Raw genomic sequence first — 19,630 nt, forward strand, 5'->3', positions numbered from 1 at the left:
GGTTTTAATAATCTGTTTGTGTTATTTTGTCGTTGCGCATCCTAGGAACGCATTTCGCGGATGTGCAACAGCAAATTCTGTTACCTGAGTGTTTCCTGTTTCATCGAAGGAAACTTGTATTCGCGGATTTTACACGTCGCGGAGCTCGGATGCGTGTTGTCACACGAGTGCGTGCGTGCGCCGATGTTGACGGAATATAAAGATGACGGGACTTCCGGCGCGGCCGAGCGCATCCGATGCGCGACGTCATCCGCCCGATCCCACTGTGTGCTCATGGCAAACACAGAGCCCATAAGGCGTATTCACAGAATCTAATCAGGTCGTCGCGATAACTCGGTTTACATAGAGCCCCTCGTTTATTCTCGGTCTAATTAGACCGACGGCGGAGGAAAAGTCCGCTGGCCATATTTCAGACGGCGATTCAAATCGCTGCTGAAACTATGCGACGGGATCTTTCGTGCGCGATTAAGTAAGGTTCGATATAAATTCCGTTTATTATACGGAGAAAAATTGAGATTTTTTTCGTATACAGGATGTCTAAAACATTTTGACACTGCCGAAGTGTGAAAATAGATTAGATTAATCTGAATCGAAAAGTCACATACCATTTTGCAAAATGTGTAATAGTTACTAGGTGATTAATTAATACATGTGAACCAACGAGCGCATGAATGTCTTAACTCTGTAGGCGTATATTTTTATAAATATATTTGTATAAAATCAGCTAGTCGCAAGAAGCTGTGTCACACGCTACTCGCTTGTTTGTTCCACTTCTTGCTGTTAAAAGATTTTATGAAATAAGCCATTTTTCTTTACAACTGAAAATCATACACGTCTACAAAGTCCGGACCAAATCGCTTCCCACGTGCTCATTAGATCACATGTATTAATTAATCACTCAATAACTATTGTGAATTTTGCAAAATACTACATGACTTTTCTGTTTAGATTGACTCAATCTATCTTTACACTTCGGCAGTGTGTCTAAATTTTTCAGACACTCTGTATATATTTGCGATATTCTCTCGAAAGAAATATAAGGAGGATGTGTTTGTAATTTAATCAGAAGAGATTTTAATTGGGTTAAGAGACGTACTTTATATTGCGCGTACATAGATAATATCACTAATTGGATTAATTGGATCAATTTGCTTTCAGCAAAAGATCTCATCAAGCGATTCACAAGCTGTAATTTAATATTCTGAAAATATATCAAAAATATTTCAGTTTTTGAATAAAACCTCTGCAATAATAATTTATAAATTACTTTGCCGTAAAATAAGTAATTTATAACCAATCTAAGTTGTTTTTAACATTCGCATTCGTAACTAAATCACAATCATCGGACATAAAATCGTTAGATTTTTGCTCGAAACGTAATCAAAGGTTTCTTTTAGAAAGTGTTGCGATAAACATCTATAAACACGCTGCATTTGTTTGCATATATTCTTGCACGTATCAGAAAAAATTCTATTTTAATCTCAGACTTAATGCATTTCCCGTTCTCTCTTGCGCGCTCGTATCAAGTTAATGACGACCGACAATGAGAGCCCAGACAACAATGCCGGTCTGTCTGCTTTTTTTCTCCTCGTTGTTCTAGTCGGGCGAATTTCAATATCGGAGTTCATTATGAAATGAAAGCTTCAAGGCAATAACGTGCTAAGCTACTTGGGCCGAGCTCTTGATGTTTATTCGTAAAATTTGCTCAGAATAATAAAAAAAAACAAAAATGTGACATTCTGTTTTCTACAGCTACGTTTAAAGGTTTAAAATGTGTAATAAGAACTAAATTGAAAAATAAATATTTTTTAGAATATTTCGGGTTGAATATTTCGGGTCATGAGAATCTATACACAGTCAACAACGTCTGCGGTATTCAATTTGATCTCACATCAGTCATTATCCTCGTTATCTCCGTCTACTATTATTATTTTCTTTATTGATAGAACAATCGTGGTAATCTCTCATCAGAACGAAATTGAATCTCTTGTCACGGAAAAGAATCAGCCTTGCAATTTTCAATTAATAACGCTCCGCCACGAGTATCCAATTAAATTGCCACCGCACGTGAAATGGATTTCGGTTCGGAATCGGACGCGCGTCATCAAAATTAGTGTAACTTAATCGCCGCCGTTAAATTTCCCGCATGAGATCTGCAATTGCTACAATTTTAAAGCGCCTACATTGTGCATCGGTACACGTTTTTTCGTTCTCGAACGGTTTTACGAATGAAACGTAAGCGAAATAATTTACAATTGTAACATAAAGCTCACAATTTATACGAAAAGAAGTATACACATTTTTCTAAAATGTTATATATATTATATATATATATTGTTTATACATTATTTATATATTATAATTTATATTTTAATAAAATATATAATATTTATGCAGATTGTCCTCTTTTCCTAACTTATACTCTTACACATTTATTCGAGCTTAATTTTATCCTTTAAACACGTTCGTGATTCAGAACAGCAAAAAATAGACAAGATCTATATATTACCTAAAAATAAATAGTTAGGTCACGACAAAAAAGACAGATCGCTCTTTACAGCAAAAGCAAAATATACGGGCTACCTTTTTCTCGAGAGAATCTTACTACGTTTTGCTCATTTATAAAGGTAGCAATGAAATAATTCGTGCAAAGTTAATTAATTTTCGTAACAATCTGGCCGCGCGCATAAGTGTCCCGTCATCAAAATGGCCGCATTAATCCTCGAATACGCGCCGAGGTAAACTTTAATTACCGTGTACTTAAAGTTTTGCCGTTGCTACCGCCAAACCGCGAAAGTCCGAGTCCGAATCTGAAACCGGAAACGTTGCAGGTACGCTAGCCGAATTTATAGCGGAATTTCGTGTTGAGGTACATACGTGGAAATGAGTTATTTTCTTGCGAACGCGTATAACATTCGTTTTCGCTGAAATAATTATTGCTCACCGTTTTTGTGCACAATTATTTCCTTTATAGCCCTATTATATTAATCTTTCGTCTATAAAAAAAAACTCAATCTTAATAATACACAATATTCGATAATAATTGCAAAAATAACTGTTAAAATATTGCTGAAAAATATATTTCCATATTTTTTAAATACACTAAACGCATATTGAATATTTACGACGACATTCATAACGATTAAAAAATTAGATATAATACACATATGAAAAGAATAGTGTGTATATTTTTTATTGCAACAAAATTCGGATGTGTGATTTGTGTGTATGTCTTTGTTCGCACTGTGTTGAAATGACACCTTCTTGTTTGTCGAATCTCCCCCGCCAAACCAGGCAAAACTGATTTGGGGTTTAACCCAGATACACCACGTAACGAGATTCTGTTGCGGATTTGCGAGCACGCACAAACGCCCACATATGACGCTATACGTTTGTTATATCCCGGCGCATTTCGCGATAAGTTCGTGACACGCAAATTCTCAACGACAATAGTTTAACGAACCGGCGACGGCGACGCGACGCCAGCTCGACAGTTCGGTGGCTTAAATTAAATGCCGTTTGCGAAAAATCACATACGAGTCGTATTTCGCTGAAAACGGAAAAGTTTAAAATAAACTTTTCATTCGACAAAGATCAAAGAAAAATTGAACTGGATATAATTAATAAAAAATATGTTTTAAAAAATTTAATTACTACTGCGCGCAAATTGTTTGTAAACTCGATAATTTTATATTAACATTGACAGTTTTTTAAATGTTTTGTTCTTTGAGTAATTCTCGCACGATCGAGTAAACAAGCGGAAAACACGAAGATATATAACATGAGCAAATTTCATTCATTCGTGAATAGAAATGAATCAGCAAGGATCTATTTTTGTAGTCGCGCGACGTTTTGCAAACGTATACCTACGTCACATTTTAATTGAAATCGCAGATGATTCGCCGCACAACAAAATATTTCTCTCCAGAGAGAGATTTTAAACGAACGAATAAAACGCGATAATTTAAAAATTACAACATCTAGATTTGCATTTATAACGTTGTATTGTTAATTTTTATTGTAAGTGATCCGGTAAAAAGTTAATGCGCGTATTGTATATATTACATCCGCTCTATTCCGCGAAGTCCCTTGCTTTGAGAGTTGTAATCAGCTGTCTCGCATGCGATTCTACTCAAACGCGGAGTGGCGGTACCGAACCGAAGACTGTCTGTGAACTACGCTTTTCACTGCCATAACTGCTCCCTTGTCGCATAATTACGATAAAATGTCGCGTGCCGTGAGCGAACGTGCTTTCGTGTCGAGATCGCGGACAAAGCACCGTGAACGATTAATCTTCGTCCCTCGTAATCTTTGCTACGCTAAAAGCGATCTATAAATGAAATAGGCCTATCGCGATAGATCGGGAGTGGTAAATGGTTTTTACATTTAACAAACGAGGGCTCAAATTGACATTTCTGGCTTTTCTGATTGTGAATAAAAAAGAAATAAGGTAAAAGAGAGAAAGAAACTTAATTTATATTTAGTTAATAGAAATAACAATTTTTGGAAATTTAATTTTACTCAACACATTTGATATGATTGTTTATTGTTTCAAATAAACAACAGAGACTCGCGTGACAATTGTGACAGTCGCGTCGAGATAAACTGTGTTGCTTTGCAATGGTCCTGATTCAGCGTGGCAGCGTCGCGTTTATGTTCTGAAAAGGGTTTATCGCCTCTATGAGGCGCGCGCTATATTTTCACGCGGCACGTCGCCGGCTGCGCCGCGAAGAAAAGATCGCTCAAGCTTTTATGAGGTAATCGCATAACTGTTAGCTTATTTTCCCGGCATACACGGCGTGCGCAACAGCGTATACACACACAGCTTGATGATAAAAAAACGCGATAGCGATATAACATGTTATACCCGGCAACTGAGCTCGATGTCAGTCGCTGCTACAATGTGTTTCGTAAAATCAACATTTTGACATTATTCAGGTTTATTAATCACTTGCGCGATAACGTTCAACGTGAAAAAGATCTTTCTAAAAGAAAAATTAAAGTACCGTAAAAGTCACTGTTTTATGTTTTGACAAAAATTATATTCTCTTATGTGTAGAACTGATTTGAGATATATGATATTGTTTTATAATATTTGCAAAACACACCAAGTATATAACACGCGAAAGAAAATCGTTTCTCTGTAAGAAATTAGGAACAAATGTGCCTTGTTCTGTTTTTTAGATTTACCTCGGTTTGTGTTCTTGGTTTGCTCCTTTGTTCGCGACAAGACGTCTCGGCAGCAGGACAATGCTTCCTCCAGATTGTCGAGATAAAAGAAACAAGAAAAGAAACGTGTATCGTGTCCAGAGTACTTGTCATCTTCGTAAGTTGACGTGCTTCCAAGTCTTTTTCTCTTGGAAGGAAAAGTCTAAATGGGAACATTCGCGTATAAAATAGCAAAGACGAAGCGAGTTCAAAAGAAATATTTTCATTAGAATTCATTGATAATAACAGTAATTTCGAGTATAATGAGCAGTACTTTTTTGTAAGTCGCGCGGATTTCATTTGATTATTTGCTCGTTTTATTAAATACGATGGTGATAAAGCGGAAGGAAATTTAGCATTACACGAGAAAGAATAGCTCACCGCATCGAAAGGACTTCCGTCCAGAGGTACGATTCGAAATCAACGAGAACGACTTTCCTAGCCGCAGGCATTGTAGCGTTTCTCTCCGAAGAGTAGAATTTAATTTCTTCCCCGGGCATTTTGCATAAAAGAGGAAGATATAACTGAATTTGCCGGTTCGCGCGCATTTCGGCTGCTTGCCCGCTCGTGGTTACATCGAGGAAAACACAAGCCGGTCGTTACTGCATTCGATGCAAATTTATACTGTGGTTTTACGAAACCGGTGCCGCAAGAAGATAAACGCTTCTTCGATCGCTTCTTTACTGATTTGGTTTGATGCGCCTTCTTTTTTCCCTTTTGTCGCTTTTTGTATTTCTCAGCGTTAATTATTCTTAAATAAGATGGTAAAGTAACAGAATACGCTAAGTAACAAGTCAAATAATATATAATGTGCGTATAATGTGTGTACGGTATATTATAACAAAATATTTTAATCTATTCGTTTGCGCGTGAGTCGAAATTTTCATCTAAAACATTTTCAAAAATTTTTCATTTCACGTGAGTTTATATCAAATGTTTATCTTGAATATTTTCTTATTTCATATCCTTGAGACACTCTACGGAACGTTCTATGGAAGTGTGTCGGTAGAAGTTACAGGGGGCGATTTTATAGCAACGAGACCCGCTACGAAAATTACATTCGCTCACCGTTGAGAGAAAGAGACAGAGAGAGCGTATTTATGCTCGAGTAGGACGTACATGCAGGGTGTGGTCGGCGCACCCTCGCGCTCCTGAATTTCCTCCCTTCGCCTTACTCATCGTTATACTATCGTCCTCTGACCTTTCTCTTCTATCAGATCTTCTATCTCCCCATGTTCATCGACGATTCTCTTCATCCGCTCTCATGAATATAAACAGTAGGGGATTTCAAGTTGTGACTAAGCTGCATCAAGAAAGCTACTCTCTCTCTCTTTCTCTCTCTCTCTCTCTCTCTCTCTCTCTCTCTCTCTCTAATAAATGATAACTGTAAAATATTTAACTTTTGTAAGGCTAAATGCAAAATATCGATAGGTACGTCTTAAATATTTAAATTTAATTAGTATTTTATTGGTTTTATATTTTGCGTGTGTGTGAAAAAAGAGACGAAAAATGTTATTATTTTAATTAAAAAAAAAAAACAAGTACAAATATTATTATTATTTATGTGTGTAATATAGTTTAGTTTGTAGCGTAAATTTCAGCGCGAGCGCAAACAACGCGTAAACATATAGGTACGCAGAGATGCATCGCGCAAACTTCCTCGCTTCTGTGGTTTATCATCGATTGTTGCGGGTGCGTGTTGCATGTGAAATATTAATGGATACTAGACGCCACAAACGCGCTCTGTGCGTTACGGTGATTTCACCTGTGAGTTAATCCGAAAATGTCAAAATTATATCTACATTTGACGGTAGCTCAAGCTATCTGCGAGAGTAAATATTACTGTTGCTTTGTAAGTTGCGAGAGAAATATTTCATTTCGATGAAAAATTTGTAATCGACAGTTACCAGCGCTATTCCACAAGTGACATAAATAACTAGAGAATCTTCTTCATTTGATTTTTCCTCTTTCTTTATGTCGGACGCAATTGCATCGACGCTGTTGTTTTTGTTTATTTTCCTTTTTCTCTCTTTCCCGTATAATCAATTCGATTTTGATCGTCGCTGAAACATTCGCCCGCGCGCGCGTCGAGGATAAAATTTTAATCTCTTACGTGACGCATTCGCCTTTGGCGTGGCAAAATAAAAAAAAAAATAAATAAATAAAAAAAAACAAATTTGAAATAGCAGTTCGCTCTCTGCACAGCTGTACATATATATCTCATAGTAATTTCTCGTTATTTTGCCGTCAACGGCAGCTTAGCTTCTTCAGAGCCACAATTTTTCATCACGGCCACACAGTAGAGGAATAGCTATGCACACGTTTTTCTCTCTCTCTCGCGAGATCTATATTTTCATTACACATGTATAGAAGTATATCTTTGTCTCTATAAAAAAAGCATGATACAGTTGCTGAGAATTATTGTGATTAAACATTGTTTTTTTTCCTCGATACTCGCGACATTTATTTTGTTAACTTCGAGAACATTGAACTCGTAAAAGTCGACGAATTCGAATTTATGGGGCGTGATGAGAAGCGAGCGAAATTTGCCATTTTGATTGAGCGACTTATGGCAAAATAAAATCGCGCGATGGAATCGAGAATATAATTTTATTGCGAAGTTTGTCACGATGTTTCCAGCTCGGCGGACGAGGATGTTTCGCGGCTTCCGACCCTGGACGATGTTACGCCATAAATTAACGCAACAGTAGATACAGTAGTGATCGATATTAGTCTTTATGCGGTAGAGCACATGAAAATTGTTCAGTTTGCGAACCGCGTTTTGTTTCCATGGTGATATGTGCGCGTTCAACGAACTCGAACGTGAAAACGTCCGAGTTGAATGTCGAAGGAAGTTATTTCACAAAGATTGTCCAGGTACGCGGAGTTGCGATCAGGAATTCCGCCGCTGTCGAAACTGTCGCCCGTAATTTTCGCTATTCATTCGGAATCTCTCGACGTGTGGTCGCTCGACTCTTGACGTAGCACGGAACCGCGTGTAATTTGCACAAATTCAACGGGAAATGAATTTACGCGGTTTACTACGGTTTTCTTCTTGCGAAAAATTTTGCGCAGGCGACCAGGCAAGCGAGCTTTCTTCGCCGCGAGGAATTAACGGAACGCCGTAAATCGCTGTTACTGCAAATTTGAACGGACCATGAAACGAACCGACTCAGCGTGGAACGAATGTTTGAAGAAAGTGAATTACTTTCGTTTTATTACAAAACTTCTTCTCTATTCAAGTTCACAATTCAACTATATGAAGGAATTTTATATAAACCTTAATATTTGTTTAAAAATATTTCAAACATTATTAATTGTTTAAACATTTTAGTAGTAAAACACAATATAAAGATTATCTATTAGAATCCATTTTATATTTTATTAAAATTATATTTCGCATTTTTTTGTTCCCTAATTCGAAACGACAGTTTTATTCACCGAGAAAAACTTTTGCTGCTGAGAGAACAAATTTTATTCCAATGAGCTTTGGCAGTTGAAAGCAATTCTTTACGTGGCGTATACGAGATACGCATTTCCGCGGATCCTTGTTTGAGTTCACTCGGAAGGACTTCTATGCATGTTATTTGGATTTCGGATAGTCGTGTATTGCAAGGATTGTGTCACTCGAAAGCGTCGTCACTATACCATGTCGAATAAAGATGACGTTACGTTTGGCATTTATTTCCCTTTTTCTGCTGGAACCGAGCGGGATAGGATATAAGAAGCCCACGCGACGTCGGAAAAGCTGGAATACCTACGGATCCGCAGAAACGTGATCGGCATTGAAGTACCGAGACATTTCCATGAAAACTTTCGCCAGATACTGAGAAAAATCCCCGACAGATAAAGCCAATCATCTCCCCTCAATAAGTATATCTCGAATTATCTTGGCGAATTATCTGAAGATGTTTGTGTGCGATTAGAAAAGTTCGAATATAACGCTGAGCTCGGAAACTGAAAATAGCAAGTCGTTATACTTTTGTCTCTCGTTGAACAAGGAAAACTTTAATTGTCAAGTTTGAGTTGAATACTTTTTATTAAACTAAATTGCGATTCTCATCTTTTTTCTCTTTTCTCGCTTTCTTTTTCTCTCTTTCTCACCAAAAATTACGTTGAATCGATGTAAAAAAAAAAAAAAAAAAAATCAATTCCGTCACTTTGAGTGTCAGTTTCCTGCTTCGTCGATGTGTCGATCTCACGAATCAGCAAATCGCCCGCGGTCCCGAATCAGCAACGTCAAAATGTCAATTGCCGCATATCCTCGAATACGGATACTCGACGATGTAATTATCTACCGACTGTAGGAGGATTGCGACCTCTCTCCCTCGGGCAGTTTGGTCGATTAATTATCACCATCCGCCTACAACAGCCATCTTCGCGTCGATTAACTTCCTCTCTCCAAGTTACGTGCACTTACGACGCGCACCGGCTGAAACGGTCCGGGTCAACGGCGAGATGCATGACGAGGTGACGCAGGGATGCATTCAGCGTGGATTGTATTCATTGCTCGGAACGTCGTGACACGAATATATTTACAGACATTTGCTCGATGAAGGAAAAAATCTCTTGAAGAATTTATTATGTCATTTATTATATACATTTTTAATTATTAAAAAGAAAACTTATAAAAGACTATGTTTTAAAAGTTATCAGAAATATTAATTGTTATAATACTTCATAAATTAGAAATTAATTCAACAACAATTTTGTTGTACACTTTATAAATTATTGAGAGAGAGAGAGAGAGAGAGAGAAAGAGAGAGAGAGAATCAAATTCAATATCTGATCACAACGTTATGTAATATTAGATTTAAGCGGTTACGCACGCGCGTGGAAATGCTTCTCGCTGTGAAATCGTACAATTTCTGGTCGCATAATCGACAGATAATTAATAGCGAATATAATAACGGTTAGAGAGAGAAAGTGTACGGTTTCCGCAGCGCGTGGCCGTGCCTCGTAATGGATGCGGTACTATTATCTTCAACGAGCCTCGCGCTCGGCAAATATTTTGGAAGCACTCCCGTCCCGTGTGAGCGAGCATCTGTTCGACAGACGACGATGTAGAAACGAGGCGCTTTATAACGCGGGAGGGGTCAGTTTTAATTTCGTGATAATGCCACGTAATGCATCGTTTAACAACGACATCGTTCGTTACGTGGCGAAAATGAGAATATTTGTAAACGCAAACAAAAAGCGCGAAATTGCAACGAGATAACACGCACCCGTATTATTTCGATATCGATTGAGAACGAGATATAGAAAAACATGTCGACATGTGTAAAGCGATAATTATACGACATAGAGAACAATTCTTTTGCGGTAATTTATTATTATTAGTGTGTTGACAGATGATAAATTTTCTGTGTCTCAAAATATCACTCAAATGCAACCGTTTCAGCAAGCATTTTTGGGAAAACGACTAATGTGCCGCGAACGGTGGCGAAAGCGGTATAAAGCGGGCTCGCGCGATTAGGTTTGTTGCTTTAGGACCCGGTTGCTGAAGGAACAACGCGATGTTAGTCAGAACACGACGCGGTTTCGACCACGGCAGATGTTGCAGCCTAAACAACGACAAATGTTCGAACGCGCGTTTTGCTGCTGCTTTTTCAAGCATCGCCCCGACACGTTATTTCAACCAAATGTTTAATTTTCATCGGATAAGACAAAAATTCTTCGAGAGTTGCATGCAGTGTAGTTTACAAACATTGTGTAGTTAACAAAAATATACTTTTTTTTACTTTCATCGTGATACGTATCAGGTTGAACACATTTACGACGATTAAGTATTTCTTCGTGTTTCACACACAGTAACGAGATTTTGGTGCACGTGAGCGAAAATCGACGTGACGCATGATGTCGGTGCGAGTTTCGCGACAGAATTGCCGCGTCCTGATCAAGAGAGAATTGAAAGGCGGCGAAAGGGTTGATCGGCGCGATTAGCACACTCTTTTTTTCAGCCATTGCCTTTTTTTCCACGTGCAGTTATTCCATCCACGTTTTGTTTACCGTTTGCTTGGACCACCAAATGGCTTGCGTAACAGGAAATGAGCCGCTGCGCGATCGACAACGGATATGGTGGAAGAGAAAGAAAGAAAAAGAGAGAGAGGGGGAGGGGGGGAAGAAAAAAAAGAAAAGAGATGTTGGGCCATGACCGAAATGCAAATTTGTATGCGTGCAGACACATTAAATTCATCTAACTAGTGATTTTTTTACGGTCAAAGTTTACGCGCATATGTACACAAAGTACATATGTCCTGAAATGTACACTTGTTTGTATAAATTTTACATATAGTCAATAGAAATATTATTTGCGTGTCATTATATCACAATTTTGAACTTTATAGTTTTCAACTACTAATTGTCGCGATTTCTATATTCCTGACAGTATTGAGTTTTTTTTTTTTTAGCCGCGAAAGTAGCCAAGACTGACCGACATAAAAGATAACTCAGACAAAATCGAAATCTTTATTCCATATTTGAGCTTCCGGTAACGATGAATCGGCGGAGCGATGATTGAGAAAGGCCTTCGTCGAGAGCGAACCGGAAACCGGATCAACGAGGTCAAGTAGCCGACCGACTGATCGAATTGGTGCTCGTTAAAAGACTTTAATACGCGAAACTCGCGAGTGACGTGAGACGAAGAAACACGTTCAGTAGATGACGTTCGTTCGCAAGAAGTTCACGTTCTTCCTTCATCATCTCCTTTCTCTCTTTCCGTGTTTCACTCAATCCCTATCCCCTGTCCATCCTTGTTCTTTCTGTATACACAACCACATTCACCTTCTCACAAAAGTGCAAGTGCACCGCTTGCTAACTGGAGTATCCAACCGCGAATGACATTTTGCGGGGCGCGCACAAAACTTCATACACCTCTTTTCAAGCTGTAACTTATTACGACACACATCATCCTAATTTTCACAATGTCGCGACTAACTACTAAACACGCGATAATTTCTACGGGAAAAAACTTAGTCGTAGTGTGTCATTTCGCGCGGAAATTCACGAATGACTAAAACGACTTGATTTTTAGCTCATGATACACAAAACGAATAGGTAATAATCGATAATGTTTAAGAGTGTACTTTGATGATTATATGTGTAATACCTAATAGAGAATTGTATCTATATCGATATTTATATAATATTTGCCATAATTACTTTATGATTGCTGCGATTTTTCTCAGAATAAACTTGTGATATTACCGCTTTGATCGGACCTCAAAGTTCAATCGATATTAAGCGAGTTCATTATTTATGATTGAATTTCCCTGCGGCGAACTTGCACGCGCGCATTAAATTTTATTGTCCCGTGAACACGACCTCAAAATTATCTTTCCGGAGTTATCGATTGGCGATGGCCGTGCATTTTCTACTTTTTTTATCGCCAATTTCCTTTCTCTTCGCCGAGGTCGTCGCGCATTTATATCTCTGGTGTTTCTTTAACCTTTTCAAAAAAAAAGTAAGAACAGGTGCCAAGTACACGCACAACACGTATTGTATTTAAATTAATAAATTAAAAATTGATTTAATACTACAAACAATTCTCTTTCTATAAAACCTGTTCTACAACATTATATACTACAAAACATTATTTTTTACGATTCAATGCTGTGTACATACTTTATTACTTTTAAATTTATTAATGTTCAATTTTTTACTTCATATATGTACCTACGGTAAGGTCACTGACCTCAGTCACGTGACTGCGGTGAGGTCAGTGACCTCGGTCACGTGACTGCGGTGAAGTCGCGCCACTTTGTTGCGCGTGAACTTGGCGCTAAGCGCTACTTTGCCTCTTGATTAACCGCACAATAAAAAGCACCAGTGTGCTTTATGTCTTTATTACATTCGGTATGCTATGGAGAATACGTTTTCGTAAATATAAATATCCGTCGCAATTTCTGACACATATATTTGTCCAGATATTACACGCGTTAAACGTGATTCAATCTACATAAATATAATCTAAATTTTTTAACATAGTAAACAAATTTTTTGAACAAATTGTCTTAAAAAATTTTGGGTTTTTTCTTAAAACAGTATTCGACTTAAAAAATAACTACGAAAAATTGCTTTTTAAAAACGAAAGCTTTTTACTTTCTCTCTTTTTCTGCTTTGACCGCGCGCGAGGTGAGAAGTCAACTGATGTGCAATGTATCGACGTGATTAACTCGACGCAGACGACTTCAGAGGCGCTTCCGCTTCGGCAACGTTTCACCACCCCGTTTTTCCGCTCGTGAGTCTGGCTTGTGTGTCACGTCGTTTGCCACTTCGTCGTTTACGGAAGCGCACGAACGTCGAAAGTCACGCCTCACACGCGTTGTGGCGAAACGGTCGAAGAAACACCGTTCGTCACGGTTCAGCGACGCGATACGCGCCAAGTCGCATAAAAAGGTGCGCATACGCACTAGCACATTGTCTCCGAGAAAAATATTGAAAAACCACAATATACATATGTACAAGGTATTTTTCCGTGAAACAATCACAAAAAAACAACATTCATCAACTACGCTGTACATACATTTTGCTATTCACATACTTATAATAATAATAAAGGCAGCAGATAACGCACCGTGTGTTTAAACCGCCGTGGAAATTTAAGTCACAAAATATTAATTTGCGATTCATTAACAGTGCGCGTATTTATCATATTCTCGCCATTTCAGTTTAAATAAACTTCTCGTCGTAACGCGCGCGCGGATGAATTTTAATACGCGCGCGTGAACATATTTATTATTACAATAACGCGTAAGCTCTGTGTGTTTCTGTGCAAACACAGGCATCATAAACCATACAATGTTAATTACAAATGTGAATATGTACGGCTCTCTTTCACTCTCTCTCTCTCTCTTTCTTTCTTTCTCTTTCTCTTTCTCTCTCGAGTCGTTAGTATTCTTGTTCTCGCCGGTTAATTCTACAATAAATAATATCACTATTCAGATCCGTTAATTATAATGTTAATGTACTCAGTATAAATTTGTAATTTAGTTTGCGCGGCAAAGAAGAGAATTTAATCTCTCCCTAAAATCGAACACTTTTTTTGTTTTGTTTGCCCCCGTTAAACGCGGAAGGCTAAGCGAGATGAATGGCCGGCCGACATCAAAGGCCGGCGCGAATGCTCTCTGTTGCACGCCCACGTGGAATATGCGTGTGCACCCTTGTCTGCGGAGACACAAAGGCGAAACTTTTCCAAGAGAGTCGACGGCCTACCACCCGACGACGACCGCGGCGGCTGTGCATCTCGACGCGAGTGTATATTGTTCCCGCCAAGCCGTAAGCAAAGTAACTAGTGTGATCGCGAGAAAATTCCCAAAACCGGAAAAAAAGAAATGAGGACTCATGTCTCTCGTCGTTGCGTTTTCGTACGTTCCTCGCTTCTTGATGAAGTTAGTATAAAAACATTTTTTTCAAAAATAGTACAATTAGGAGAAACGAGCAAGCACGTCGATCAGTAATGATCGCGATAATGAAGAGGATGCGAAGAGAGTCTCTATATTACATTCTTCTCTCTCTCAAATTGATGACGACATTGATGACCTTCGTGACGGTCTTTCTCTCTTTGTGCTGGGAGATGATCTAAGCGCATTTATCCGAGAAAGAGGAGCGCATCTCCCTCGGATGAAGAAAGATTCTTTTCTTTTGTCAGCGCGTTTTATCGGCAGCCGTGACCGAGTTTCTTTACCGCGTGAATTTTCTTATCGCAGCTCTCTCTCAGTATCGGTAGCTCGATGGCAGCGGGAGCAACAAACGGCGCGACCTTGCCTTTTTTATTCGGTATGGCTTCCAGGGTTCGCCGCTGTGTCGCCGATAACACGCGTTCGTAATGAAACGCGAGAGACGGGCGCTTTTCATTCGTCGTTAATTCATTCTGACGCTTTCCGAATTGTTTCACGTTTCCGACGCTCACGCGTTGCCGTGCGATCTCATTTTGGCATCGAATCATTTTGTCGTTACTTCACTTTTTTCTCGACGCGCTTTACTAAACTGTTATTTAAACATTAGTCTAAGTTTTTCTTTATTTGGTATTTATGTAGTTGTTGTTCTTTCATATATTTATTTTGATGTAAGAGAGAGGAATGTTTCCGAGTCTCTTATCTTCGGAATATCATGGAAAAAATTCGAGAGTTTCTTGTCGGGGGAGGCGCGTCGTGATACGCGCCACAATCGCACTTTTTAACTCCAATGAGCGGGCGAAAGGGGGGAACTAACAGGGATCCGAAAATATCTCTTTGTTCGAGACACACATTCCTCGATATATATTATCCGCCTTAAATGGCAGCGCGAGCAAGCGAGCAGTGACGTGGTGCGCGATGCAACCGGTTCTCCAAAGGGGATCCGCGAACAATGCGGGAGAAATCTCGCGTGCTCGATGACCAAACACGGCCTAAGTCCAACAGTCACCCTCCTCGGATCCCTATGCATGTGTCTCCCTTCGCGGACGAAGCACGTGCATTTACAAGCGGTCGCTCATATATGGTCTCTCGCGGCGAAATGTAGTTGGCGACACGCGTAATATACCGTAAAAGATACTTCACGCGCGATCGTGCTAGTTAGGACAATCCAGTTGTGAAGAGATAGCAGAACGCGCGACTAGGGACAACTAGGCCTAGATAAAAAGCTGTTAACTTAATCAGCAGCAGTCGCCGACTGGCTGGTGCGTGTCGCTATATTTGCATCAGCGATGAAGCGACAAATTCAAACTTTAGCAAAAAAGTGAAAACTGACTTCCGGTTATTGCGTTACGAGCAAGAATGCAGTGTTAATATAAAGCGTTGAATATAAGTCGTAAAAACAATTAATGCTACTTTATATATCATGGCTGTGCAGACTAAATTATTTCACGTTTCTTCCGTTTGTTTTTTCCTCGTACCGTTTGCCAAGAATAATTCTCGGCTTTTTTTTCTTTCTCTTTTCACGGAAAGACGGAACGGCGTGTGTGTGTGTGTGTGTGTGGCGCGAGCGAGCGCGCGCTTTTTTATTCTCCGGCACGAATTGGAATTCGTTCCCGCGGCGGGCGGGAGTACGACGCTTCCTTCGTCTGGAACGATTCCCGAGGAACCCCTAAAGATAGCGACATCCCGCCACGTGTCGACTAGCAGACTCTTGCGACCGTTTCGTCATCCTAACTGACGCATTCCGCGAAATTCGCAGCGCGATTTTGGTACGCAGTCAGTCCGCGAAATAATTATGTTTATTATCACACACTGCAGGTAAAAATGTTTGTTAATCGAGAAAAATAAAAATGCGGATCAAAGCGGTAGATAATATTTTGTTGCACAAATGTAAAAGTTTCTTTCACACAACAAATATTATTTGTTGAATTATTATACAAAAGAAAATCTTCATCAAGAAAGGAAAAAAGATGTTGCTACCGATAAAAAATAAATAATTTGTGTGTGGAATTAATTAATTGATACATTTAATTAATTACATTTATAAATGCGTATCTAAATATCGGAGATTTGTACATGAATCAGGAATTTGTACGTGGTATGCAGTTCATTTAAACGCCTACGTTTTCAAATAGATCCGCCCATATGCCGCATTTAGTCGGATAATGTTATCCGCACATTTGCGTTTTGCGTAACGGTAATATATGCTTCACGAGCCGCGTATACGTTACTGTTTGCCGATCCTACGGTATGTAATTTATCTTTTATGGCCGCGCGCATAACAATCTAGAAAGAACGTTTAGCGCAAAATAACTGGCCGTGACTCGACATGCGAATGAGCGTCTTGCAAGTTTCCGGAAGATTTATGATCTTTTTATCTTTTGGTCTCCGCGCATGTTTTTTATTCTAAAAGTTTTACTGTTCGCAAGTCGCATTATTCTATAAAATAATTCAACAAAGTTGTAGATTAACAAAGTTACTCGACTGAGCATTTGTTAAATATTGTTTATTCTAAAATATATGTGTGTAGTACACGTATAAAAGAACAATTTCTATTCCAAGAATATGCAAATTGTTCTTTATTTTGCTTTCTTCAATTATTAAAGCTATTGTTACTATTTTTTTAACGCATTATTATACAGTATTTATTAATGTTGTTTTCAGTAGTAACAAAATGTAAATTGCAGGAAAAAAAAATTGGAAAAATAAAACTACGTTGGAGAGAGAAAAAAAGCTCGAAAAAAAAACACATAAATCGGTGTATTGAATTTTCTTTTTCATTTTTCGATGCTGTCGAGAATTTCATGCGACTCGCAAATCAATCAATATATAACTAAGTGCAAATAAGCAGTATTTGCATGTACACATCCGCTGGATATATACACGTACATGTACACACGTATATACATTCCGGGATTACATCGTGCGCGCTTTATCCTCGTTAGAGTAACAATCTCGTGTCGCAAATTTCACTTTGATTGGTTTCCGTTCGTTTGTCATAAGGGCGTGAAAAACAAGTGGGAAAAATTTCCCTCGCGATTTCTATCAACCACGCTACTCGATAAATCGAGTCGTTCGGCAAGTCAATCGAGATAACGAGAGAGAGAGAGAGAGTGCAAGTGAGTGAGTTATCGATTTCCCAATGATCGGCGCGATCTGATATAGCGTGTGCTTGCTGAACTATTTCTCATTAGAACGACCGCATCTAATCGCGAAATTGCGCATGAACTATCAGTTTGCTACGTATATTGGCACAAAAACACAGTAGTTATAAGTCTCTTCCGTCTAAATTTTCTGCTCAATTTAGATATATTGTACGATAGAACTTGTGATGTAATGACATTAAGAACGATGTGTATGTGTGTTGTGTGTGTGTGTGTGTGTGTGTATACATCTTACTTATCTAATTATACAATGCTTTTGCATGTGTGATGATGATTATTATTGTTGCACCATTTGTTTTACTAACCAGTTTTTTCGTATTTTCATTGCAGCAAAATTATCTCATGAAGTTCGGCTACTTGCCTCAGACCGACTTCGAAACGGGAAATCTTCGCACGGAAGATCAGCTAAGGGATGCCATAAAAACTCTGCAGGTAAGTAAACGCAGCACAAAACCAAGATAGATTTTATTTTACAGCTTCACACACGGAACTTGAAAATCGAAACGTTTGTCTCTCACTTTTACGAGCTTGGTTCGTTAAAAAGCAATTGTATACTCGTTATTTTTATATATATATATATATATATATATATATATATATAATTCTGATATTAATTTATTATTCTTTTATATTATTATTTTATAATACACAAAAATCATGTTTCTCCTTGCTTTAATGTACTCACAGAGAGAGAGAGAAAGAGAGTAGCAAAAGAAACTTTCTATTTTATAAAAGTATATATTCATATTCACAAAAAGCGCGAGCGATCAACGGATCTCGTTGAAAAGCTGCCGCGAGCGAATCGATGGAAATCGTGTCGAAGGAAATGGAGAAAATGGAGCAAATGTCCCAAGGGGTTTCGTCGAACATTGCCATATACATTCCGTTCTTCTCGATTCTCATGTAAATCTTCATCGGGGTGTATTCCCTGCCCCTTTTTTTCTCGCAAACGACTGCATTCTTAATCGCCGTCGGCGTTCGGCGAGGAAAGGTTGAGGATTGCTCCGATCGAGAGGGATCAAATCCAAATGCGAAATGGAACGCATTGGAATGCCTCGGACATTCTAATCTCGGGGGTCCGGAACTCGGGTTCCGTCCGTGGAATACGTTTCTCTCGATGGTTTTATCGATAATCGCGTTTGTCAGATTCCGGACGCGTTTCTCGTTGAAATGCTCGAAAGCGCTCTCTTATCCGTGTTCGCCAAGATGAAAAAGGACATAACTAAAAGAAGCGTTTTTGCGTATTTTGTATTTGTTTCAACACGACAGAACAAAAATGTCTCGTGTGTGATATGTCGGAAGATTTTAAATTTATATAAATACTTCTCTCTCTCTCTCTCTCTCTCTCTCTCTCTCTCTCCGAACACTGTATTGTGTTTATCAAGGGATATGTCTCTTATTTCTTACGAGTCTTGTGTGATTATGTTACTCTATAATAAATCGTACGTCTTTATGTTGTCGACAGAGATTTGGCGGTATTCCCGTGACAGGTGAGATCGACGAGGCGACGAGAAAGCTGATGAAGGCAAAGAGATGCGGATTACCGGATCGGCCGGATCCCAGATACGCCAGAACGAGGCACAAACGTTTTACCATCCACGGACAGCAATGGCCATATCTGAACCTCACCTGGAGGTAAGTGTACACTTTGAAGTCGCTAACATTGCGATGTAAATAAATTGGCATTTACGCATGGAATTCAGAGATCTTTGTAAATCGAAATTTTTATCTCGCTGTTTCCCGAATTCGAAAAACAATTGCGCACAAACAATACGAGCAAGAGATTTATTTTTGCAAGTTACCTTATTTATTTTTGCAACATCATCGTTTGTCTCTCGATGTGTCGTCGATGCGCAATTTTCC

General features: G+C 38.8%; 1 protein-coding gene across 4 annotated transcripts in view; it reads left to right on the top strand.

Annotated features, from left to right (window-relative positions):
- LOC109852339 (matrix metalloproteinase-2-like) overlaps positions 1-19,406 on the top strand; it is a 54,750-nt gene extending 35,344 nt beyond the window's left edge. For all 4 annotated transcript variants that reach the window (XM_020423413.1, XM_020423411.1, XM_020423412.1 and 1 more), the window contains exons 3-4: positions 18,098-18,199; positions 19,233-19,406. In XM_020423413.1, coding sequence (XP_020279002.1) covers positions 18,098-18,199; positions 19,233-19,406 — 276 coding nt within the window. The remainder of the gene's footprint in view (positions 1-18,097; positions 18,200-19,232) is intronic.
- The last annotated feature ends 224 nt before the right edge of the window (positions 19,407-19,630 follow it).

The sequence above is a fragment of the Pseudomyrmex gracilis genome, unplaced genomic scaffold, assembly GCF_002006095.1.
Source record: "Pseudomyrmex gracilis isolate BER0280 unplaced genomic scaffold, ASM200609v1 scaffold_28, whole genome shotgun sequence".
In the NCBI taxonomy this organism is placed as follows: Eukaryota; Metazoa; Arthropoda; class Insecta; order Hymenoptera; family Formicidae; genus Pseudomyrmex; species Pseudomyrmex gracilis.